The 26,947-nt window shown below is 49.9% G+C and overlaps 1 protein-coding gene across 1 annotated transcript in view; it reads left to right on the forward strand.

Moving 5' to 3' along the window:
• Positions 1-6,643: 6,643 nt before the first annotated feature.
• LOC129701381 (cyclin-I-like) overlaps positions 6,644-26,947 on the forward strand; it is a 33,730-nt gene continuing 13,426 nt past the window's right edge. Inside the window, exons 1-3 of the mRNA XM_055642518.1 lie at positions 6,644-7,113; positions 22,736-22,888; positions 26,718-26,852. Of these exons, the coding sequence (XP_055498493.1) occupies positions 22,775-22,888; positions 26,718-26,852 (249 nt within the window). The 5' untranslated portion in view covers positions 6,644-7,113; positions 22,736-22,774. The remainder of the gene's footprint in view (positions 7,114-22,735; positions 22,889-26,717; positions 26,853-26,947) is intronic.

Here is a 26,947-nt window from a genome sequence, read left to right on the forward strand (position 1 = left end):
ATCTCAGCGCAGGGAAACGCACACAACAAACTGCACGCTATTTATTGCAGGCTGGATTTATAACTGAATTGTCCAAACCCTTTATGTTGGGTTGCATTGCTTTAAACAACTCAACACATTAGCAAGTTCATCAGAAACTATTGGCCTTGCTTATGTTGATGACAGCCAACTCATTAAAAAAGTCAGCAATTTATCCAGTTCTCAAAAATTCAGGAAGGAAATATTCTCCAAAGGCTCCAAAGATTAATTAGTAGGTGGTGTACAATACGCTTGCTTCATGCTTTTACTTGACTGCACGTTTGCACGTTCTCCCCATGAGTTTTCTCCGAGATCTTCGGTTTCCTCCCACACTCCAAAGATGTGTACAAATTGTAGGTTAATTGGCTTTTTGTGAAATTGTACATTTTTAGTTTTTTTTTAGTTTAGAGACACAGCGCGGAAACAGGCCCAGCGGCCCACCGAGTCCGTGCCGACCAGCGATCCCCGCACAGTAACACTGTCCTCACACACACAATTTTGACACTTACACCAAGCCAATTCACATTCAAACCTGAACGCCTTTTGAGTGTGGGAGGAAACTGAAGATCTCGGAGAAAACCCACACAGGTCACGGGGAGAAGGTGCAAACTCCGTACAGACAGCACCCGTAGTCGGGATCGCACCCAGGTCTCTGGCACTGCAAGCTCTGTAAGGCGCAACTCTACCGCTGCGCCTCCGTGCTGCCGTTGTCCCTATATAACCATATAACCATATAACAATTACAGCACGGAAACAGGCCATCTCGACCCTTCTAGTCCGTGCCGAACACATATTCTCCCCTAGTCCCTAGTGTGTAGGATAGTGATAGAGTACGGGGTGATGGCTGGTCGGCGTGGACTCAGTGGGACGTAGGGCCTGTTTCTGCGCTGTAGCTCTGAAGTCTAAAATGAAAGTCCAAAGTCTAAAGTCAGCTATGGAGTTGGACTTTTGTAGACAGCTGAATTTCAGGAGATTGTCCCACTGTCCTTCCTAAAACACAAAGTGCTGGAGGAACTAGGTGAGTCAGGCAAAACCTTACTTTCTGAGTCTGAAGAAGGGTCCCGACCAGAAAGGTCGCCTATCCTTTTCTCCTGAGATGCTGCCTGACCCGCTGAGTTACTCCAGCACTTTGTGTCTATCCTTGAACATCTAAGCTTGGTTTAGTTTAGAGATACAGCATGGAGACAGGCTCTTCAGCCCACTGAGTCCGTGCCGACCATCGATCACCCTGTTCACACTAGTTCTATGTTATCCCACTTTCTCCTCCACTCCCTGCACCTTAGGGGCAATTTACAGAGGGCCGAATAACCTACAAACTTGCACGTTTTTTGGGACATAGAAAAATAGAAAATAGGTGCAGGAGGAGGCCATTCGGCCCTTTGAGCCAGCACCGCCATTCATTGTGATCATGGCTGATCGGCCCCAATCAATAACCCATGCCTGCCTTCTCCCCATATTTGGGATGTGGGAGGAAACTGGAGCACCCAGAAGAAATCTACGGGAGAACGTGCAGACTCCACGCAGACAGCACCCTACGTCTCTGTGGCGCTGTGAGGCGGAGGAAAATATATGGAAGAAAATTTGACAAATCCCTCCACAGATGCTGCCTGACCCACTGAGTTCCACCAACGCTTTGTATTTGAGTCAAGACTCCAACATCTGCAGATCTTCCTGTCTCCAAAGTCCCCCCCCCCCCAGACTTGATGTATAGGAAGGAACTGCAGGTGCTGGTTTACACCGAAGATAGACACAAAGTGCTGGAGTAACTCAAGCGGGTCCGACAGCATCTCTGGAGAGAAGGAATGGGTGATGTTTCAGGTCGAGACACTTCTTCAGACTGAGAGTCAGGGGAGAGGGAGATATAGAGTTTTGGAAGGGTAAGGTGTGAAAAGGACAGATCGAAGCAGATGATGATGAGGAAACGTGGAATGGATCATTGTTAGCTGAGGGGAAGGTGACAAGGAGGCGTACAATGAGTACATCTTAGAATAAAGGGGAGGCCATTTAAGACTGAGGTGAGGAAAAACTTTTTCACCCAGAGAGTTGTGAATTTATGGAATTCCCTGCCACAGAGGGCAGTGGAGGCCAAATCACTGGATGGATTTAAGAGAGAGTTAGATAGAGCTCTAGGGGCTAGTGGAGTCAAGGGATATGGGGAGAAGGCAGGCACGGGTTATTGATAGGGGATGATCAGCCATGATCACAATGAATGTGGTGCTGGCTTGAAGGGCCGAATGGCCTCCTCCTGCACCTATTTTCTATGTTTCTATGTTAAATGAATCAGGAGGACTGAAGCTAGTCGGAGGTGGGAGTGGGGGGGGGATGGAGAGAGAGGGAAGGCAAGGGCTACTTTGTTAGAGAAGTCAATATTCATACCGCTGGGGGTATATCGCAATGGAGAAAAAATGGTGATAAACTTATAGGTAGAAAAGAGATTGAAAAGAGTGGAGCCATTGTATCAGGTGGCAGTGTATCCCCGTCTGAGAAAAAGTTACAAAGAGCAGCCATGTACGTATAATATACGGCTGACAACCTGGTGCTCAGAAAACAATCTGGCTCTGAACACCAGGAAAACAAAAGAGCTCATTGTCGACTTCAGGAGGCACAGCACCGACTTAGCCCCCCTACACATCAACGGCGAGTGTGTGGAGAGGGTCAACACCTTCCGGTTTCTCGGCATCCATATCGCTGCTGACATCTCCTGGAAGGGACAACACGACAGCGGTCATCAAGAAGGCTCAGCAGCGGCTGCACTTCCTGAGGGTCCTCAGGAAGCACAACCTGGACTCTAACCTGCTGCTGACCTTCTACCGCTCGTCCATCGAGAGCCTGCTGACATACTGCATTACAGCATGGTATGGCAGCTGCACCATGGCAGACAGGGAGAGGCTTCAGAGGGTAACCAGGACAGCGCAGAGGATCATTGGCTGCCCTCTCCCCTCCCTGATGGACATCTACACCTCCCGCTGCCTTAGCAGGGCAAAGAAGATCATCAAAGACAGATCCCATCCTGCGTTTGGACTGTTCGACCTGCTGTCCCTGGAAGGCGCTATAGGTGCATCAAATCCAGGACAAATAGACTCAGGAATAGTTGCTTTCCGAGAATTATATCTACTATAAATTCAAATTCACACATGCACTGACTACACCGCCCAACACGGACTTCCATCTGTATATATGTATATATGTATGTAGCGCCGCAGAATTTGTGCACCTATTTCCCCCCCCCCCCCCATCTCCCTTCTGTTTTTTGTTTTTTCTGTTTCTTGTTTTTTGTGCTAAATTGTATGTATGCACTGAGTACGAGCAGCTTTCAGTTTCACTGTACATGTATAGTGACAATAAATGGCATATCTATCTATATCTATCTGCTGTGGGTATTTTGTTGGTTCACAGGCTTGATCAATGGTGTTTTATCATTAATGTTTTATTATTATTAATGTTTAGTGTCTGAGTCATTCGTAACTGTCACTGTATGTCATGTTACTTGTGGGCGGAGCACCAAGGGCAAATTCCTCATATGTGAGGTAACCACTGATGAGGTGTTTGCGCTGTAATCAACCAGAACCAGAACCAGGGCCCTTTAAATTTCTAGATCCACAGACAGCATCAAATACACATAGTTTTTAAGAGGGAACTGCAGATGCTGGAGAATCGAAGGTTACACAAAAAAGCTGGAGAAACTCAGCGGGTGCAACAGCATCTATGGAGCGAAGGAAATAGGCAACGTTTCGGGCCGAAACGGGCCAGTCTGAAGAAGGGTTTCGGCCCGAAACGTTGCCTATTTCCTTCGCTCCATAGATGCTGTTGCACCCGCTGAGTTTCTCCAGCTTTTTTGTGTAACCATCAAATACACATACATGGGCACAAGTATCTTCAGAGTGCCATCAGAAGGTTCCAATCAATCTTCACCCACATGCCATGAATCTCATGCCTTACACTTCTCCTTTCCCACTTCACTGATTACACAAATATTATTCAGTTGAACAAAGGGGACTATGAAGGCATGAGGGAGGAGCTGGCCAAGGTAGACTGGAAAGGGATCCTAGCAGGAATGACGGTGGAACAGCAATGGCAGGAATATCTGGGCATAATCCGAAAGGCACAGGATCATTTCATTCCAAAAAGGAAGAAAGATTCTAAGGGGAGTAGGAGGCAACCGTGGCTGACAAGAGAAGTTACAAGTTAGGGATAGAATAAAACTAAAAGAAAAGATGTATAACACAGCAAAGAGTAGCCGGAAGCCGGAGGATTTGGAAACTTTCATAGGTCAACATTGGAAACAAAACGGGCAACACGGGCTGAAAAGATGAAGTACAAGGGGAAGCTGGCCAGGAATATAAAGAAGGACAGTTAAAGCTTCTTTAGATATGTTGAGGGAAAATGAGTAGCAAAGTCAAATGTGGGTCCCTTGAAGGCAGACACGGGTGAAATTATTATGGGCAACAAGGAAATGGCAGAAGAGTTGAACAGGTACTTCGGATCTGTCTTCACTAAGGAAGACACAAACAATCTCCCAGATGTACTGGAGGACAGAGGATCTAAGGAGGTAGAGGAACTGAAATAAATTTTCATTAGGCGAGAAATAGTATTGGGTAGGCTAATGGAACTGAAGGATGATAAATCCCCTGGGGCTGATGGTCTGCATCCCAGGGACTTAGGGAGGTGGCTCTAGAAATAGTGGATGCATTGGTGATCATTTTCCAATGTTCAATAGAGTCAGGATCAGTTCCTGTGGATTGGAGGATAGCTAATGAGAGAGAAAACGGGGCATTCCATACCAGTTAGCCTTACTTTGGTGGTGGGAAAGATGCTGGAGTCAATTATTAAAGAGGTAATAATGGGGCATTTGGATAGCAGTAAAATGATTAGTCCAAGTCAACATGGATTTATGAAAGGGAAATCATGCTTGACTAATCTTCTGGAATTTTTTGAGGATGTGACAAGTAAAATGGATGAAGGGGTGCCAGTGGATGTAGTGTATCTGGACTTTCAGAAAGCCTTTGATAAGGTCCCGCACGGGAGACTGGTGACTAAAATTAGAGCACATGGTATTGGGGGTAGGGTGTTGACATGGATAGAAAATTGGTTGACAGATCGGAAGCAAAGAGTAGGAGTGAACGGGTCCTTTTCAGAATGGCAGGCAGTGGCGAGTGGATTGCCGCAAGGCTCGGTGTTGGGGCCACAACTGTTTACCATATATATTCATGATTTGGAAGAGGGAATTAGGAGCAACACTAGCAAGTTTGCAGATGACACAAAGCTGGGTGGCAGTGTGAAACATAGAAAATAGGTGCAGGAGTAGGCCATTCGGCCCTTTGAGCCTGCACTGCCATTCAATATGAACTGTGAAGAGGATGTTAGGAGGTTTGCAGGGTGAACTGGACAGATTGAGTGAGTGGGCAGATGCATGGCATATGCAGTATAATATAGATAAATGTGAGGTTATCCACTTTGGCGGCAAAAACAAGGGGGCAGATTATTATCTCAATGGGGTTAGGTTAGGTAAGGGGGAGGTGCAGTGAGACCTGGGCGTCCTTGTACACCAGTCACTGAAAGTTGGCGTGCAGGTACAGCAGGCAGTGAAGAAAGCTGATGGAATGTTGACCTTCATAACAAGAGGATTTCAGTATAGGAGTAAAGAGGTTCTTCTGCAGTTGTACAGGGCTCTGGTGAGACCACATCTGGAGTATTGTGTACAATTTTGGTCTCCTAATCTGAGGAAGGACATCCTTGTGATTGAGGCAGTGCAGCGTAGATTCACGAGATTGATCCCTGGGATGGCGGGACTGTCATATGAAGAAAGATTGAAAAGACTAGGCTTGTATTCACTGGAGTTTAGAAGGATGTGGGGGGATCTTATAGAGACATATAAAATTATAAAAGGACTGGACAAGCTAGATGCAGGAAAAATGTTCCCAATGTTGGGCGAGTCCAGAACCAGGGGCCACACAGTCTTAGAATAAAGGGGAGGTCATTTAAGACTGAGGTGAGAGAAAACTTTTTCACCCAGAGAGTTGTGAATTTGTGGAATTCCCTGCCACAGAGGGCAGTGGAGGCCAAGTCACTGGATGGATTTAAGAGAGTGTTAGATAGAGCTCTAGGGGCTGGTGGAATCAAGGTATATGGGGAGAAGGCAGGCACGGGTTATTGATTGGGGACGATCAGCCATGATCACAATGAATGGCGGTGCTGGCTTTTCACACAGAGTGGCGAATCTCTAGAATTCCCTGCCACAGAAGGTAGTTGAGGCCAGTATATTTAAGAGGGTGGCCCTTGTGGTTAAAGGGATCAGGGGGTATGGAGAGAAGGCAGGTACAGGATTGAATGGTGGTGCAGGCTCGAAGGGCCGAATGGCCTACTCCTGCACCGATTTTCTATGTTTCTAGGTGGCTGTCGAAGGTGGACAAAAATGCTGGAGAAACTCAGCGGGTGCAGCAGCATCTATGGAGCGAAGGAAATAGGCAACGTTTTCAACGTTGCCTATTTCCTTCGCTCCATAGATGCTGCTGCACCCGCTGAGTTTCTCCAGCATTTTTGTCCACCTTCGATTTTCCAGCATCTGCAGTTCCTTCTTAGACACAAACAAGAAAGTGGTTGTCGAACAGGAAACTCACAAAATGGTTCACAGTTGATGCTGGGGACGGGACGGGTCGGTCTGCACGTAACTGGTTACGCGAAGGAACTAGGAGGAGCTGAAGACTAGTTCGGGACTCTGGCACCTCTCTGAATCGAAACAAAGAAGCGGCGGCTGCTGCAGTTGCAACTGCGGACGCGATCTCTCTCTCTCTCTCGCTCTCTCTGCCCCCCTCCCCTCCCCGGGTCGACAGCTCTGAATCCCGGCCACTGGCTGTCCCACTCACACCTCTTCTCCCTCCTTGGCTGCGGGCTTGCGAGCGCTCCCGTACGATGCTCGACTCCCTGGGGGAGACATCATTCTCTCGTTCACAGCCTGAGCCTGAGCCGGACTTCTCTTCCCCTTTGTTTGGGCCGAGGGCTGTGGGCGGGGGGAGGAAGATGCCGAACTGATGGGGCTTGTGGTGGTGGTGTCAGCAGGAGGGGCGGACAAACGGGCCGCTTTGTCGTCGGAAAGAGGTCAGTAATTAACCCGGAGTTTCCCCTGAACTTTTCCGCCCAGCCCTGTCCTGTCCTGTCCTGTCCTGTCCTGTCCTGTCCTGCCCTGTCCTGCCCTGCTCTGCAGGCGGAGAGATAGATCAACAGTGGTCAGAGTTCTTGGCGAGATTGTGTGTCTGAATGTAGGCAGGAGTGGAGCTTGGATGTAACTAGTAGTGTATGTACATTTTGTAGCGTGTTACATTTCGTATGTTACATTTAGTCGTGTTAGTTTGCATGTAACATTTAGCGTGTTACATGTTGCATGTTACATGTTGCATGTTACATTTAGTCGTGTTACATTTAGCATGTTACATTTAGCGTCTTACATTTAGCGTGTTACATTTTGCATGTTACATGTTGCATGTTACATTTAGTCGGGTTACATTTAGCATGTTAGTTTGCATGTTACATTTAGTCGTGTTAGTTTGCATGTTACATTTAGTGTGTTACATGTTGCATGTTACATTTAGTGTGTTACATGTTGCATGTTACATTTAGCGTGTTACATTTTGCATGTTACATGGTGCATGTTACATTTGTCGTGTTACATTTAGCGTGTTACATGTGTGCTATATATGTCGTGTTGCATTTAGCATGTTACATTTAGTCATGTTAGTTTGCATGTTACATTTAGCGTGTTACATTTGTCGTGTTAGTTTGCATGTTACAGCCATCAGGCTATTAAACTCGTCAACAAACAGACTCTGAACTGTAACAGCCTAGTGGACTTTATCTGCGTATTTATGTGAATATTGAACGGAACTGTTCTGTATTTATGACTACAATATTCTGTTGTGCTGCAGCAAGTAAGAATTTCATTGTCCTATCTGGGACACATGACAATAAACTTTCTTGACTTGACCTGACTTGTGTTACATTCAGCTGTGTACATTTTGTATGTTACATTTTGTAGCTTGTCACATTTTTGTGGCATGTTGTGTTACGTTTTGTACGTTACATTAAACATGTTACATTTTGTCACATGTTATAAGTCTTTTGTATGTATCATTTAAATCTTCCACCACCCTCTCTGATCAATCCAATTTACAACATAATTGGTCATTTGTAGTATTCTAGGCGATCCTTAAATACTGGTTCGAGGGCCTGAGCTACAGGGAGAGAGAGGGTGGGGCAGGCTAGGAATTTATTCCGTGGAACACAGGAGGCTGAGGGGTGATCTGATGGAGGGGCAGAAAGTCCAGAGGGGAAGAGATAGGTTGAATGCACAGAGTGTTTTACCCAGCGTAGGGGGAGCAAGAGCTAATGGGTTTAAGGTGAGAGGGGGGAAGATTTAATAGGAAGGATTTTCGTCCTATTAAAGGTGGGTGTATGGAACGAGCTGCCAGAGGAGGATGTTGAAGCAGGGACTATAACAGCATTTAAAAACCATTTGGACAGGATAGGAAAGGTTGAGAGGGATATGGGGCAGACACAGGCAAGTGGGATTAGTTAGTAGGGGCATCTTGGTCGGCATGGATGAGTTGGGCCGAAGGGCCTCTTTCCATGCTATTTCACTCTACATATCGTGGTGGCTGAAAGATGTTTAAATATTTTTCTTAACGTTACGGGGACGGTGGAGAGATGGTCAAGAGATTCTGGGGCCGATCTAATGCTTTGTCTGAAGACACAAGGAACTGCAGGTGCTGGAATCTTGAGCCAGACACACAAAGTGATGGAGGAACTCAGCGCGTCTGTGGAGAACATGGATAGGCGACGTTTCTGGGGGGTCGGGGCTGAAGAAGGGTCCCGACCCGAAATACCACCCACCCATGTCCTCCAGAGATGCTGCCTGGCCCGCTGAGTTCCTCCAGCACTTTATGTTTAAGAAGGAACTGCAGATGCTGGGAAATCGAAGGTAGACAAAAGTGCTGGAGAAACTCAGCGGGTGCAGCAGCATCTATGGAGCGAAGGAAATAGGCAGTGTTTCCTCGTCTCCGTTCTAAATGACTTGCACATTATTCTTAAAGAGACCATTTCTCGTCCCATATCTCTTGACTTATTCTGGTTTGTTAATGTCTGAAGAAGGCTTTCGGCCCGAAACGTTGCCTATTTCCTTCGCTCCATAGATGCTGCTGCACCCGCTGAGTGTCTCCAGCACTTTGTGTCGGTGGCTTTGTTGAGCTGAACGGAGTTCTTGACTGGTCGTAGGTTCCACTGCAAGAGTTGTACACACTCCCCTGCCGCCCCCACTGGCCAAACTTAGCTGGGAAATTAAATGCACATTTTTACAATGAAATATCACAAAAATGCAATTCCCCAATCGCGTTTCAAAAAAGTTAAAACCCTGTTTTGAAAACACTAAAAAGCGCCATGGCGATAATTCTCCAAGCTTCAGAGGGGGCAGGGTTGAAGTGTTTCTCTGCAGTTGCTGCCTCGGGTATACGAGCTTTCAGCTGGTCTTGTGTGTGTGTGTGTGTGTTCTGTAAATAAAGAAGTCCCGGAACTGTCGGCAGTACACCACAGCACGATTTGCATGCAGCCCGCTTCCTCCATCTCCCACTGCAAGACATTGCACAGTTGCAGCAACACTGACCGACTAGTTTGGATCAATAAGACTGAAACAAAAATGCCGGAGTAACTCAGCATCTCTGGAGAGGAGGAAGGGAAGACACTTCCTGCCCCGTCGAGTTACTCCAGCGCTTTGTGTCCATCTTTGGTGTAAACCAGCACAAGGGCATAAGTGATAAGAGTAGAATTAGGCCATTTGGCCCATCTTGCCCCCACCTACATCAAAAGTCTGTTTACCCACCACACCACCTCCAGGTCCCTCAGATCGGCTGACTTGGGCTTATTGAACATCCCGCGGTCTAGGCATAAGCTCAGGGGCGATCACGCCTTTGCGGTTGCAGCCCCTAGACTGTGGAACAGCATCCCCCTTCCCATCGAACTGCCCCCTCCATCGACTCTTTTAAGTCGAGACTTAAAACTCATCTTTACTCTCTAGCCTTTCTTGACGTCCTCTGAGGGAGGGCTATATGTATGTACTTATGTATGTACTTAATCTATGAACCACCGTTGTATAACGTTAGTACCTCCACCAATGTAAAGCACCTTGGCCAACGAGAGTTGTTTTTTATAGGAGCAGGGAGGTTCTACTGCAGTTGTACAGGGTCTTGGTGAGACCACACCTGGAGTATTGCGTACAGTTTTGGTCTCCTAATCTGAGGAAAGACATTCTTGCCATAGAGGGAGTACAGAGAAGGTTCACCAGACTGATTCCTGGGATGTCAGGACTTTCATATGAAGAAAGACTGGATAGACTCGGCTTGTGCTCACTAGAATTTAGAAGATTGAGGGGGGGATCTTATAGAAACTTACAAAATTCTTAAGGGGTTGGACAGGCTAGATGCAGGAAGATTGTTCCCGATGTTGGGGAAGTCCAGAACAAGGGGTCATAGTTTAAGGATAAGGGGGAAATCTTTTAGGACCGAGATGAGGAAAACTTTTTTCACACAGAGAGTGGTGAATCTCTGGAATTCTCTGCCGCAGAAGGTAGTTGAGGCCAGTTCATTGGCTATATTTAAGAGGGAGTTAGATGTGGCCCTTGTGGCTAAGGGGATCGGGGGGTATGGAGAGAAGGCAGGAACAGGATACTGAGTTGGATGATCAGCCATGATCATATTGAATGGCGGTGCAGGCTCGAAGGGCCGAATGGCCTACTCCTGCACCTATTTTTATGTTTCTATGTTTAAATGTGCTATAGAAACAAAAGTGAATTGACTTGACTGCCATTCAATCATGGCTGATCTAACTCTCCCTCTTAACCCCATTCTCCTGCCTTCTCCCCATAACCTCTGACACCCGCACTAATCAAGAATCTTATCTATCTCTGCCTTAAAAATATCCTCTGACTTGGCCTCCACAGCCTTCAGTGGCAAAGAATTCCACAGATTCACCACCCTCTGACTAAAGAAATGTCACCTCATCTCCTTCCTAAAAGAACGTCCTTTAATTCAGAGGGTGTGACCTCTAGTCCTAGTGGAAACTCCCACTAGTGGAAACATCCTCTCCACATCCACTCTATCCAAGGCTTTCACTATTTAGTACGTTTCTAATGAGGTCCCCCCCTCATTCTTCTAAACTCCAGCGAGTACCGGCCTAGTGCTGACAAATGCTCCTACTCATTCCTGGGATCATTTTTTTTTAGTGCATCTGCAGCAGTTCCTTCCTAGTCATGCCCCTCAGTTCATCCACAAGTGTCTTTCAACCGATGCTCTTATTTTGGAAGGAACACTGACCACTGTGATAGAAACATAGAAAATAGGTGCAGGAGTAGGCCATTCGGCCCTTTGAGCCTGCACCGCCATTCAATATGATCATGGCTGATCGTCCAACTCAGTATCCTGTACCTGCCTTCTCTCCATACCCCCTGATCCCTTTAGCCACAAGGGCCACAGATAACTCCCTCTTAAATATAGCCAATGAACTGTGGCCTCAACTACATTCTGTGGCAGGGAATTCCAGAGATTCACCACTCTCTGTGTGAAAAATGTTTTTCTCATCTCAGTCCTCAGTGATGTGGAGAAATTAAGGGCCTGTCCCACTTACGCGACCTTTACAGGTGACTGCCGGCACCCGTGATAGGCCGCTGAAAATTTTCGACATGTTGAAAACTCAGCGGCGACCAGAAAGACACTACGACTGGCTGTATGGTCTTGAGAGGTCTCCTATGGTCTTGAGAGGTCTCCTATGGTCTTGAGAGGTCTCCAAAGAGTCGTAGCGTCTTTCTGGTCACCGCTGAGTTTACCACATGTTGGAAATTTCGGCGACCTATGACGAGTGCCGGCAATCGCCTGTAAAGGTCTTGTAAGTGGGACAGGCCTTTTAGAGAGCACCTCTGTTTTTTTTTCAAGTATAAATTGTGGTTGTATTTTGAGATAAGTTTGGGGAATTCCACAGCTGCATCTAAATGTAACTTCCGTCAATGTTGTGGGAAGTGGAGAGAATCTGAGTCATACGGCACGGATAAAGGCCCTTCGGCCCGACTCGTCCATGCCGACCCATGTACGCTTTTCTTTCCTTAAGAAGGATCTTTTGTCCAATTAGTCACAGATACCGAGACTGAAAAGATCAAGACTGACATTGGAAGTTTGCAAACATCAAGCAAACAGTCCTCAAATTGCAATGTTCATAAGTGATAGGAGCAGAATGAGGCCATTCGGCCCATCGAGTCTACTCTACCATTTAATCATGGCTGATCTGTCTCTCCCTCCTAACCCCACTCTCCTGCCTTCTCCCCATAACCTCTGACACCCGTACTAATCAAGGATCTGTCAATCTCTAAAAATATCCATGACTTGGCCTCCACAGCCGTCTGTGGCGATGAATTCCAAAGATTCACCACCCTCTGATGGTAAAGAAATTCCTCTTCTCCTTTCTAAAGGAACGCTCTTTTATTCTGAGGCCGTACCCTCTTGTCCTAGACTCTCCCACTAGTGGAAACATCCTCTCCACATCCACTCTATCCAGGCCTTTCACTGTATCATCCCTATCCACTATACACTCAATTTGTAATAGAAACATAGAAACATAGAAATTAGGTGCAGGAGTAGGCCATTCGGCCCTTCGAGCCTGCACCGCCATTCAATATGATCATGGCTGATCATCAATTCAGTATCCCGTACCTGCCTTCTCTCCATACCCTCTGATCCTCTTAGCCACAAGGGCCACATCTAACTCCCTCTTAAATATAGCCAATGAACTGGCCTCGACTACCCTCTGTGGCAGAGAGTTCCAGAGATTCACCACTCTCTGTGTGAAAAAAGTTCTTCTCATCTCAGTTTTAAAGGATTTCTCCCTTATCCTTAAGCTGTGACCCCTTGTCCTGGACTTCCCCAACATCGGGAGCAATCTTCCTGCATCTAGCCTGTCCAACCCCTTAAGAATTTTGTAAGTTTCTATAACATCCCCTCTCAATCTCCTAAATTCTAGAGAGTATAAACCAAGTCTATCCAGTCTTTCTTTATAAGACAGTCCTGACATCCCAGGAATCAGTATGGCGAACCTTCTCTGCACTCCCTCTATGGCAATAATGTCCTTCCTCAGATTTGGAGACCAAAACTGTACGCAATACTCTAGGTGTGGTCTCACCAAGACCCTGTACAACTGCAGTAGAACCTCCCTGCTCCTATACTCAAATCCTTTTGCTATGAATAAGGTGGATGAGTTGAATGTGCAGATACCTATTAATGATTATTATATTCAGAGTCCAGCAGAGGAGGACAAAGGGCTTAATTAGGAAAGGGAAAGTAGATTATGAAAGAAAACTGGCAGGTAACATAAAAACTGACTGCAAAAGTTTGTATAGATATGTGAAGAGAAAGAGATTAGTTAAAACAAATGTAGGTCCCTTTCAGTCAGAAACAGGTGAATTGATCATGGGGAACAAGGACATGGCAGACCAATTGAATAACTACTTTGGTTCCATCTTCACTAAGGAAGCATAAATAATCTGCTGGAAATAGCAGGTGACTGCGGGTCAAATGAGATGGAGGAACTGAGTGAAATCCAGGTTAGCTGGGAAATGGTGTTAGGTAAATTGAATAGATTAAAGGCCGATAAATCCCCAGGGCCGGATAGGCTGCATCCCAGAAGTAGCCCCAGAAATAGTGGATGCATTAGTGATAATTTTTCAAAACTCTTTAGATTCTGGAGTAGTTCCTGAGGATCGGAGGGTAGCTAATGTAACCCCACTTTTTAAAAAGGGAGGGAGAGAGAAAACGGGGAATTACAGTCATAGAAAATATGTCCGAATGGCCTACTCCTACACCTATTTTCTATGTTTCTATGTAATCCCTGCGGTGACCAGCTTTCACGGAAGGCCTTTAGAGTGGACACTGTTTGCTCTCTCTCCTTGGACACAGGGGCATGGATGTAGGCTAGGAAGAGGAGGAGAAAGTCGACTCGGGCAGAACCCTCGACAGACCGCTGCCTGGACCCGCGAATGGCCATCTTGTCCAGGGACCCATTATGCACTAGTCTCACTGGCCTCCATTCGCTTCACATCCCTCTAAACCTTTCCGAACCTTTTCCTGACCCTTTTTGTGTTTTTGTACAATTCGCCCTGTTTATCAGCCAGTGCTAGGTCCGCTGAGAACCATGGCACTGTGTCTCATATTTTCGTGGGTAGATTACACCCAATGTTTCGGACCTGTGACCACCTGGATCTCCTCCAGGTGCTCTGGTTTCCTCCCACATCCCAAAGGACGTGCAAGTTTGTGTAGGGAATTGGTTTATTGTTGTCACGTGTACTGAGGTAGAGTCAAAAGGTTTATTTTCAAGCTATGCACAGATACAATTGATCCAAAGCCCAGTCCAATATGTAGAGCAACGGGGAAGATACAGAGTGCAGAAGATAGTCCTCAGCATTGTAGCGCATCAGTTCCAGAGACAAAGTCCAATGTCCGCAATGGGGTGGAGTTGTCTTTGGACAGTGCCCTAGCTTATGGAAGGATCGTTCAGAAGCCTGATAACAGAGGGGAAGAAGCTGTTCCAGGACTGCTCTCTGGTGGTTTCTTGTTTCTTAGTCCTCCAAAATATTCCAAATGGAATTTAAACTGGAGGCGGTGGAGGGAGGACTTAAGCCAGAAAGGGTTTTTGGGAAGAAAGAGCTACCTTAAATTTAGTTGTATCTGGTTGGGCAACTATGGTAGGGTGAAGATTATTCCATGCTTTAATTGTGCGGGGGAAGATCTAATGGCTGTACACATATGTCTTGGTAGTTGGAATCTCAAATTGGATCGAAAGCCCTCATCTGCTCCTAATTGGTTTGGGTTTGGCTATATTTAAGTTCATTGGTTATATTTAAGAGGGAGTTAGATGTGGCCCTTGTGGCTAAAGGGATCAGGGGGTATGGAGAGAAGGCAGGTACAGGATACTGAGTTGGATGATCAGCCATGATCATATTGAATGGCGGTGCAGGCTCGAAGGGCCGAATGGCCTACTCCTATGTTTCTATGTAGATTTTGTTATCTATGTCGAGCTGACCATTTAACATTCTGTAAAAACAGGTCAAACGGTGAGCTTCACGTCTGTCTTGGAGAGGGTTCCACCCCAGTGAATTCAGAAGTTTGGTAACACTCGCTTCTCTCTCATAGTGCACGCTTTTAAGTTTGAGTTGAGTTTATTGTCACGTGTACCGAGGTACAGTGAAAAGCTTTTGTTGCGTGCTAACCAGTCAGCGGAAAGACAATACATGGTTACAGTCGAGCCGTCCACTGTGTACAGATGCAGGATAAAGGGAAGACTGTTATTTACGTTCAGTGCAAGGTAAAGCTAATAAAGTCTGATCAAAGATAGTCCGAGGGTCTCCAACGAGGTAGATAGTAGTTCAGGACTGTTCTCTGGTTTGTGGTAGGATGGTTCAGTTGCCTGATAACAGCTGGGAAGAAACTGATCCTGAAACTGGAGGGGTGCGTTTTCACACTTCTGTACCTCTTGCACGATGAGCTTCTTTATTTGCCGTCTGTGGGGGTGGGGTGAGGTGTGCGGGGGTGGGGTGAGGTGTGGGGGGGTGGGGTGGGGTGAGGTGTGTGGGGGTGTGGGGTGAGGTGTGGGGGGGTGGGGTGGGGTGGGGTGAGGTGTGTGGGGGTGGGGTGAGGTGTGGGGGGTGGGGTGGGGTGTGTGGGGGTGGGGTGGGGTGGTAGAGGGGGTGGGGGGGTGTGGGGGGGTGTGGGGGTGGGGGTGGGGTGAGGTGTGTGGGGTGGTGTGGGGGGGTGGGGTGGGGTGGGGTGAGGTGTGCGGGGGTGGGGTGTGTGGGGGTGGGGTGTGTGGGGGTGGGGTGTGTGGGGTGGGGGTGTGCGGGGGTGGGTGTGTGGGGGTGGGGTGAGGTGTGCGGGGGTGAGGTGTGTGGGGGTGTGGTGTGTGTGGGGGTGGGGTGTGTGGGGGTGAGGTGTGCGGGGGTGGGGTGTGTGGGGGGGGGGTGTGTGGGGGTGGGGTGTGTGGGGGTGAGGTGTGCGGGGGTGGGGTGAGGTGTGTGGGGGTGGGGTGTGTGGGGGTGGGGTGTGTGGGGGTGAGGTGTGCGGGGGGTGGTGTGTGGGGGGGGGGGTGTGTGGGGGTGGGGTGTGTGGGGGTGAGGTGTGCGGGGGTGAGGTGTGTGGGGGTGGGTGTGTGTGGGGGTGGGGTGTGTGGGGGTGGGGTGTGTGGGGGTGGGGTGTGTGGGGGTGGGGTGTGTGGGGGGGGGGTGTGTGTGGGGTGAGGTGTGTGGGTGGGGGTGTGTGGGCGGGGGTGGGGTGTGTGGGGGTGAGGTGTGTGTGGGGGTGAGGTGTGCGGGGGTGGGGTGTGTGGTGGGGTGAGGTGTGTGGGGGTGGGTGTGCGGGGGTGAGTGTGTGGGGGTGGGGTGGGGGGTGGGGGGGGGGGGGGTGGGGGGGGGGGGGGGGGGGGGGGGGTGTGTGGGGGGGGGGGGGGGGTGTGTGGGGGTGGGGGGGGGGGGGGGGTGTGGGTGGGGGGGGGGGTGGGGTGTGGGGGGGGGGGGGGGTGTGTGGGGGTGGGGTGAGGTGTGTGGGGGTGGGGTGGGGTGTGTGGGGGTGGGGTGGGGTGTGTGGGGGTGGGGGTGGTGGTGGGGGGGGGTGGGGTGTGGGGGGTGGGGTGGGGTGGGTGGGGGTGTGGGGGGTGGGGTGGTTGGGGGTGGGGGGTGGGGGGGTGGGGAGGGGGGGGGAGGTGTGTGTGCGGGTGGGGGTGGGGTGTGTGGGGGGGGGGTGGGGGGGGGTGGTGTGGTGGGGGGTGGGGTGTGGTGTGGGGGGTGGGGTGTGTGGGGGGTGGGGTGGGTGTGTGGGGGGGGGTGGGGTGTGTGGGGGGGGTGGGGTGTGTGGGGGTGGGGTGGGGTGTGGGGGTGGGGTGGGTGTGTGGGGGGTGGGGTGAGGTGTGCGGGGGGGGGGGTGGGGGTGTGTGGGGGTGGGGTGGGGTGTGCGGGGGTGGGGTGGGTGTGTGTGGGGGGGTGGGTGTGGGGGGGGGGGGGGTGGGGTGGGTGGGGTGTGTGGGGGTGGGGTGGGGTGGGGGGGGGGTGTTGTGGGGGGGGGGTGGGGTGGGGGTGTGGGGGTGGGGTGGGGTGGGGTGGGGGTGGGGGGGTGGGGTGGGGTGGGGTGGGGTGTGGGGGGGGGTGGGTGGGGTGGGGTGGGGTGTGTGGGGGTGGGGGTGGGTGGGGGGTGGGGTGGGGTGGGGTGTGGGGGGTGGGGTGGGGTGTGGGGGGGTGTGGGGGTGAGGGTGTGTGGGGTGGGTGTGGGGGTGTGGGGGGGGGGGTGAGGTGTGTGGGGGTGAGGTGTGTGTGGGGTGAGGGTGTGTGGGGGTGGGGTGGGGTGTGTGGGGTGGGGTGGGGTGTGGGGGGGGTGGGGTGGGGTGAGGTGTGGGGTGGTGGGGTGGGGTGAGGGTGGGGGGGGGGGGGGGGGGTGAGGTGTGGGGGGGTGGGGGGGGTGAGGTGTGGGGGGGGTGGGGTGGGGTGTGCGGGGGGAGTGGGGAAAGATTGAATAAGTGGGAAAGGTCTTCGATTATGTTGGCTGCGTTCCCAATGTGTAGATTGTAGCTTCATTGGCCTCTGCAAATTGTGAACAGGTAGTCGATGATCTGAAGGGTCTGTTTCCCTGCTGTATCTTCATAAAGATTCACAAGTGATAGGAGAAGAATTAGGCCATTCAGCCCATCAAGTCTACTCCGCCATTCAATCGTGGCCACTCCATCTATCCCTCACAACCCCATTCCCCTGCCTTCTCCCCGTAACCCCTGACACACCAGCACTGATCATATACTAAACACCAACACCTCCGCTCGGTCCGCAATAACCAACCTGATCTCCCTGTGGCTCAGCACTTCAACTCCCCCTCCCATTCCGAATCCGACCTTTCTGTCCTGGGCCTCCTCCATGGCCAGACTGAGTCCCACCGCAAATTGGAGGAGCAGCACCTCATATTTTGCTTGGGTAGTCTACGCCCCAGCGGTATGAACATTGACTTCTCCAATTTCAGGTAGTCCCTGCTTTCTCCCTCCTTCCCCTCCCCTTCCCAGCTCTCCCACAGCCCACTGTCTCCACCTCTTCCTTCTTCCCCCTCCCCCCACCCCCACATCTCAACCCGAAACGCCTCCTATTCCATCGCTCCATAGATGCTGCCTCACCCGCTGGGTTACTCCAGCATTTTTATCTCCCTTCCATTTATCCAGCATCTGCAGTTCCCTCTTGAGCATGTACTAAAACCCGTATCACTAAACAAAACCACATTTCTCAGCTGCTGTAGCTAGTCCTGCTGTGGTATCAAGTTACCGACAAGGGCGGACAAGAATTGTGGATCTGGGTGAAGCTGCCTGTCCCCGTCACCAGCTGGCCTCTGTGTCTGTGTCATCTCCTCTGGATTTCAAAGAATGCAGAGGCTCGTTCAGTTGCGAGAGCTGAAGAGATCTTTAAAAATAAAGCACCATCATTTTAGCTGCGACATTCCTCGTCCCAGAGGCGGCGCCAGGACGTGCCCCTGAGCTCGTCTTTATCCATTGGATTTGCAGGGAGCTTTCCTGCCGTTCAGCGCTAGGTTTAAGGCTGTCAACGGTGAGAGGAGCACTGGGGCTTCCTTCAAGTAACCACAACAGTATCCTTCCGAACCTTCTGAACCTTGTAGTCGGCAGGGCAGTATTCCGCATATCGCCAACTTGGACAATTTTACACTTTTTTTTAATCAAGCCAATTAAACCTGCAAACCTGCAACGTATTCAGATTCAGATTCAATCTTTATTGTCATTGTGCAGTGTACAGTACAGAGACAACAAAATGCAGCTAGCATCTCACCCAGAAGAGCGAACATAGAATAATGAGCAGTAAAATATATACATGTACAACATTAGCAGTAGTGCAATTTTTCTGGGGGAAGGAGGGTCCGGGGGAGGGAGGTGGAGTGTCTGACAGTCACCAAGGTGCAGAGTTAAGTAATGTAACAGCCGCAGGGAAGAAGCTGTTCCTGAACCTGCTGGTCCGGCAACGGAGAGACCTATAGACGCCTCCCGGATGGGAGGAGGGTAAACAGACTGTGGCTGGGGTGAGAGCAATCCTTGGCGATGCTGCACGCCCTCCGCAGACAACGCTTGCTTTGGACAGACTCAATGGAGGGGAGCGAGGAACCGGTGATGCGTTGGGCAGTTTTCACCAACAACAAAAAACAAAGTCAGCACCAGCGCCAACCTACGTGAACCTGGCGACAACCACGACAGCGCCTACGTCAGGAGAAGTCACGCTTCGCTCATTGGCGTCAAACCCACTGTCGCCGACTGTCTCCGAAAATGTTTCAACGTGTTGAAAATCCAGCGGCGACCAGAAAGACGCCACGACTCTTTGGGCGACTGAGGAGACGACTCACGACCGTACAGGCGACACCCCGGCGACCACGTGGCAACAGCCTAGTCACCTATAAAGTCGCCTAAGTGGGACGGGCCCTTCAGAATAAAAGGATATACCATTAGAAAGGAGATGAGGAGGAATATCTTTCGTCAGAGGGTAGTTGATTCATTGCCACAGGCGGCTGTGGAGGCCAAGTCCATGGATATTTTTTAAGAGGGAAATTGACAGATTCTTACTTAGTACGTGTGTCAGGGGTTACGGGGAGAAGGCAGGAGAATGGGGTTGAGAGGGAGTGAACGATTCAATGGCGGAGTAGACTCGATGGACCGAATGGCCTAATTCTGCTCCGAGAACTTCGAATCCATGTTTTTTGATCTTTAGACTTTCGAGATACAGTGCGGAAACAGACCCTTCAGCCCACCGAGTCCGTGCTGACCAGTACACTAGCACTACCCTACACACACGAGGCACTAGTTACAATTTTACCAAAGCCACTTAACCTACAAACCTGTACGCCTTTGGAGTGTGGGAGGAAACAGGAGAACCCGGGCAAAACCCATCAGTCACAGGGAGAACGTACAAACTCCATACAGACAGCGCCAGTAGTCAGAATTGAACCCGCGTCTCTGGCGCTGTGAGGCAGCAACTCTACCGCTGTGCCACCATGTCAATCTCACCGAAATTATGATTTTCATTAGAAAACTTGGCTGTCAATGGTTGGAGCAATTGAAATATAATGATTATGGGAGTATGGAATACAGGCACTCTTTTTTTTTTCTTTTTTTCTTTTTTTTATTGTTATGAAATTACTTTTATTCAAAAAAATAAAAATAAACAGTATTAGCACAATCAAAGACTGCCTATGTTGACAGTTTACAAACAAACGATCATCAAATTAATATAGCGTCAACTTTATCAAGACAAGTCAAGTCAAGTTTATTTGTCACATACACATACGAGATGTGCAGTGAAATGAAAGTGGCAATGCTCGCGGACTTTTGTGCAAAAGACAAACAACAAAACAACCAATGGAAGGAAAAACGTTCTGTAGAGTTAGTCCCTGGTGAGATAGGCGTTTACAGTCCAAATTGCCTCTGGGAAGAAACTCCTTCTTAACCTCTCCGTTCTCACCGCATGGCAACGGAGGCGTTTGCCTGACCGTAGCAGCTGGAACAGTCCGTTGCAGGGGTGGAAGGGGTCTCCCATGATTTTATTTGCTCTGGAGTTGCACCTCCTGTTGTATAGTTCCTGCAGGGGGGTGAGTGAAGTTCCCATAGTGCGTTCGGCCGAACGCACTACTCTCTGCAGAGCCTTCTTGTCCTTGGCAGAGCAATTCCCAAACCAGATGGTAATGTTCCCGGACAAGATGCTTTCCACCACCGCTGCGTAGAAGCACTGGAGGATCCTCGGAGACACTCTGAATTTCCTCAATTGCCTGAGGTGGTAAAGGCGCTGCCTTGCCTTACTCACGAGTGCTGAGGCGTGTGATGCCCATGTCATATCCTCAGAGATGTGGACAAAACATCTACAAAATATCAACAAAACACTCGACCTCCAACGGCGACCAGCATTCACGGAAGGCCTCCTGGTCCCCATGGACACCGCATGTTCCCTCTCCAGGGACAGGCGGGCACGGACGTAGACCCGGAAAAAGCTCAATTAAAAAAACACTTAAACAAAATTATCAAATTAAAATATTAGCATTTTTATCTATAATATATTCAACCTCCTGTGGTGACCAGCATTCACGGAAGGCCTCCACAGTCCCCATGGACACCGCGTGCTCCTATTCTAGGGACACGCGAGCTCGGACGTAACCCCGGAAAAGGGGCAGGCAGCTGACCGCTGTGCGGCCATCGACTGCCCGCTGCCTGGACCCGCGAATGGCCATCTTGGCCAGGCCCAGGAGCAGATCGACAGGGAGACCCCCCTCCTCCCTCCCATCCATCGCCCCTCTGTACAGGCGCTCTGGGACTTGGCGTGTGTTCAGTAAACCCTGACGTCGGTCAGATTTTACGCGGTGAAATCACCTGAAAACTCGGTCGCAGGTCCAGTGCATGATCGTTCATCAACGGGAACAGAAGCATGTACCAGAGGTCGCAAGAAAGAGCAAGTGGAAGTTGCGTGAAGGGAGCAAGCGGTAAGGGCCTGTCCCACTTGCCGATTTTTTCCGGCGTCATCGACGGACGTATCGGGGTCGCTGAAAGATTTTGAACGTTTCAAACTCCAGCGGCGACAAAAAAAATGATGCGACACTTGAGGAGACACCGCGCGTGAATCCGTCATCACGCCGCGGCTTTTTGCAGTGACCTGATACGCCAGTCAATGATGCCGGCAGTCGCCGAAAAAATCGCCAGGTGAGGCAGGCCCTGTGGTGGTAATGGTGCAGGGGGAACTGAGATGGTAATAGAACAGGTAAAGGGGCATCACATGAAGGTGGAGAAACACTGAGTGGTGGAGTAACTACCGCAAGACACATAACTTAGGAACAATGGTTTTGTTTTGTTTAGAGATATAGCTCGGAAACAGGCCCTTCGGCCCACTGAGTCCGTGCCGACCCATCACTAGCGCTATCCCACACACACCTGGGACAATTTACAAATACACCAAGACAATTAACCTACAAACCTGTACTGTACGTCTTTGGAGAGTGGGAGGAAACTGGAGATTAGGGTGGCCAACGTTCTCACTCTCAACTAAGGGACAAAAGGTCAAAATATGGGACAAATTACCGACAGCAATTCGTTGACCGACTGGGCCGTGGCTGGGTGAATGATGAGTTGGCCCCGGGTGCTGGACTTTGCGCGGGACGTCGCGCGGCCCCCGGGCCAAAACTCCTCAGCTGGCCCGCCGGCTGGGCTTTGTGTTCTGCTGCACGCAAAGTCCGGCGCCTCATCCAACTCATGAACCGATGATCGGCCATTGTGGTGTCGGCGGTAAGCGAAGGGCGGACAGCTGGCTGTGCTGCCGACCGACAGACGGGGCCACGGGCGAGGCGCTGCTGCTGCTGCTGCTGCTGCTGCTGCTGCTGCTGCGCTCCATGGGCTGCACTACGTCGAGACGGGGACGCGACGCTACAACCCGACAGTCCCCTCGACCCGAGTAGTAGCGGTCAAATACGGGACAAGGGCGGTCCCGTACGGGACAAACCAATTTAGCCCAATATACGGGATGTCCCGGCTAATACAGGACAGTTGGCAACACAACCTGGGATCCTGGAGCAAACCCACGCTGTTCTAGGAGACGTTACGCTTGTACGGACTGTTTCTAACTAAACCCCTCTGTTTCCAGGTACGTACCCCGGGCAAGCTGGCCTGCCCTGTTGGTACCATGAAATGCCCCGGGCCATTGGATGGCCAGAAGCTGGCCTTCCTGCTTGACATCGCCCTGGCCAAAGAGGCCCGACTGTGGAAAGTGCCCCTGTTCCGGACCTACAGTAAGCAGGTAGCCTGGAGTTTGCTCTATTCCGGCAACATTCCTTGACTCAAACTCCTATTGAGTCATGTGTAGGAAGGAACTGCAGATGCTGGTTTACACTGAAGATTAGACACAAAAAGCTGGAGTAACTCAGCGGGACGGGCGGCATCTCTGGAGAGAAGGAATGGATGACGTTCTCGGGTCTGAAGAAGGGTCTTGACTCGAAATGTCACCAGTTCATTCTCCCCAGAGATGCTGCCTGTCCCACTGAGTTACTCCAGCTTGTGGTGTCTATCTTCCTTTAGAATCATAAAGTGATACAGCGCGGAAACAGGCCTTTCAGCCCAACTTGCCCACACCGGCCAACATGTCCCAGCTACACTAGCCCCACCTGCCTGCGTTTGGTCCATATCCCTCCAAACCCGTCCTATTCATGTACCTGTCTAACTGTTTCTTAAACATGGGGATAGTCCCTGCCGCAACTACCTCCTCTGGCTGCTCGTTCCATTCACCCAACACCCTTTGTTACCCCTGAGATTCCTATTAAATCTTTTCCCCCCTCACCTTAAACCTATGTCCCCTGCTTTTTGATTCCCATACTATGAGTAAAAGACTGAGCACTTACACTATATTTTCTCCTCATGATTTCATACTCTGTAAGATCACCCCTCATCCTCCAGTGCTCCATAGAAACATAGAATATAGGTGCAGGAGGAGGCCATTCGGCCCTTCGAGCCAGCACCGCCGTTCATTGTAATCATCCACAATCAATAACCTGTGCCTGCCTTCTCCCCATAATCCCTTGACCCCACCAGCCCCTAGAGCTCTATCTAACTCTCTTCTAAATTCATCCGGTGAATTGGCCTCCACTGCCCTCTGTGGCAGAGAATTCCACAAATTCACCACTCTCTGGGTGAAAAGGTTTTTTCTCATCTCAGTTTTAAATGGCCTCCCCTTTATTCTTAGACTGTGTGGCCCCTGGTTCTGGACTCGCCCAACATTGGGAACATTTTTCCTGCATATATTTTGTCCAGTCCTTTTATAATTGTATATGTTTCTATAAGATCCCCCCTCATCCTTCTAAATTCCAGCTCCAAGGAATAAAGTCCTCACCTGCCCAACCGCTCTCAATATCTCGGGGTCCTCATGTCCTGGTGACATCCTTGTAATGTTACCATGCTGTACAACCATATTCTCTCCACTAATATTTTTCTTTTTGCTGCACTTGTGTGTGGCTTGATTGTACGTATGTATAGTATGATCCGGTTTAGACAATAGACAATAGGTGCAGGAGTAGGCCATTCGGCCCTTCAAGCCAGTACTGCCATTCACTGTGATCATGGCTGATCATCCCCAATCTGTACTCCGTTCCTGCCTTCTCCCCATATCCCCTGACTCCGTTATCATTACGAGCCCTATCTAGCTCTCTCTTGAAAGTATCCAGACAACCGGCCTCCACCGCCCTCTGAGGCAGAGAATTCCACAGACTCGCAACTCTCTGTGTGAAAAAGTGTTTCCTCGCCTCCGTTCTAAATGGCTAACCCTTTATTTTTTAAACTGTGGCCCCTGGTTCCAGACTCCCCCAACATCGGGAACATGTTTCCTGCCTCTAGCATTTCCAAACCCTTATTTATATGTTTCAATAAGATATCCTCTCATCCTTCTAAATTCCAGAGTGCACAAGTCCAGCCTCCTCATTTTCCCAGCATATGACAGTCCCGCCATCCCGGGAATTAACCTTGTCAACCTACGCTGCACTCCCTCAATAGCACGAATTAATTGGATAACACTGATTGTATCTCGTCACATGTGAAAATAATAATAAACCAGGGTCAACGTCTATCGCAAGGTCATTTTTCTCCATTTTAAAGTGAGCTTTGTGATCTGTCATCTGATTTCGACACGTGCAGGGTTTGCCACAGGATGTTAGTTATCGGCTTGCCATTTCCGACAGCGAAGGAAGTCAAATGTCAGGAAATGAGATGAGCGAGGAACTACTTGCTCTGGGAGGAACGAACACACACCCCTGGTCTTGGAGGGGAGGATGCTCCACAAACTGCAGGAGCATCCTGGACAATACAGCTCACCCCCCTCGGTGACACACTGGTCAACCTGAGGAGCTCCTTCAGCAAACAGACTGGTCCCGCCAAGATGCAGCACAGAACGCCACAGATCCTTCTTCCCTATGGCTATCAAACTGTTCAACTCCTCCCCCCTTCTCAACTCCTCCCCCCTTCTGTCGTCGTGGGGTAGACTGAGCCTGACCCCCTCCCCCCCCCAATCCTGGAGATTCCACATTTGCACTTTAATTTAATGTTTCATCTACTCGTTGTGTTTTACGACTGTTGACAGACCGATTTCCCCCCTGAAATAAATAAAGTTATATAGTATTGTATTGAGTGCTGGAGTAACTCAGCAGGTCAGGCAGCATCTCTGGAGAACGTGGATAGGTGACGTTTCGGGCCGGGACCTTTAGTCAGTCTGAAGAAGGGTCCTCACCCAAAACGTCACATGGATAGTTCATAATTTCACGTTAGGAGCAGAATTAGGCCATTCGGCCCATCGAGGCTACTCCACCATTCAATCATGACTGATCTATCTTTCCCTCCTAACCCCATTCTCCTGCCTTCTCCCCATAACCCCTGCCACCCGTACTAATCAAGAATCTGTCTATCTCTGCCTTATAAATATCCATTGACTTGGCCTCCACCGCCGGCTGTGGCAATGAATTCCACAGATTCACCACCCTCAGGTACTACTAATGGGCTCTAATCCAAAAATGTCACCTCTCTGTGTTGTCTGTTTGGATAGCATGCAAAACAAAGCGAGGCTTTTGTACCTCAGTACAGGTGACAATAAGAAACCTGAACCAACTCCATGCGATCAGGGTGTTTGTTATAAGCGGTCTGATGGGTCCCGACCCAAAAACCATCAACGATCCACATTCTCCACGAATGCTGCCTGACCCATGTCGCCACCTCCAACGGGATCCCACCACTGCCCACATCATCCCATCTCCTCCCCTTTTGGCTTTCCGCAGAGACCGCTCCCTCTGTAACTCCCTGGTCAATTCGTCCCATCCCACCCAAACCACCCCCTCCCCGGGTACTTTCCCCTTGCAACCGCAGGAAATGCTACACTTGTCGCTTTACCTCCCCCCTTGACTCCATTCAAGGACCCAAGCATCTTTCCAGGTGAGGCAGGGATTTACCTGCACCTCCTCCAACCTCATCTACTGCATCCACTGCTCTAGGTGTCAACATCTCTACATTGGTGAGACCAAGCGCAGGCTTGGCGATCGCTTCGCCCAACACCTCCGCTCGGTTCGCATTAACCAACCTGATCTCCCGGTGGCTCAGCACTTCAACTCCCCCTCCCATTCCCAATCCGACCTTTCTGTCCTGGGCCTCCTCCATGGCCAGAGTGAGTCCCACCGCAAATTGGAGGAGCAGCACCTCATATTTCGCTCGGGCAGTTTACACCCCAGCGGTACGAACATTGACTTCTCCAATTTCAGGTAGTCCTTGCTTTCTCCCTCCTTCCCCTCCTCCTTCCCAGCTCTCCCACAAAGCCTACTGTCTCTGCCTCTTCCTTCCACCCCTCCCCGCCCCCAGTCTGAAGAAGGCTCTCGACCCAAAACATCGCCTATTTCCTTCGCTCCATAGATGCTGCCTCACCCGCTGAGTTCCTCCAGCATTTTTTGTTTATCTTTGATTTTTTTTTCCAGCATCTGCAGTTCCTTCTTGAACATTGAGTGACTCCAGTTTTTTTTTACAATGGAAGTTCATGCTTTCTTGAAAGTTTTTTCTCTGTACGTTGGGTTTCCATTTTTGATATCCGTTTGTTTTTTCACCAGGATCCAACTATTAACCCGCTGCAGCGGGAGCACGTGGTGTTGTGGCTCGGGGACTTGTGCTCAAAGTTTGGTTATTACCCAGAAACATTCTTCTTTGCTGCTTGTATTCTTGACCGCCTCTTAGCATCAGTCAAGGTAAGATCCACTTACACCCTTTTACCTGGCTGGTTCTGATGAAGCCGAATTTTGGTTAAAAATATAAGAAGATATTAAATTGGCTTCTGGGCTAG

Source organism: Leucoraja erinacea, chromosome 11 (genome assembly GCF_028641065.1).
Source record: "Leucoraja erinacea ecotype New England chromosome 11, Leri_hhj_1, whole genome shotgun sequence".
NCBI lineage: Eukaryota > Metazoa > Chordata > Chondrichthyes > Rajiformes > Rajidae > Leucoraja > Leucoraja erinaceus.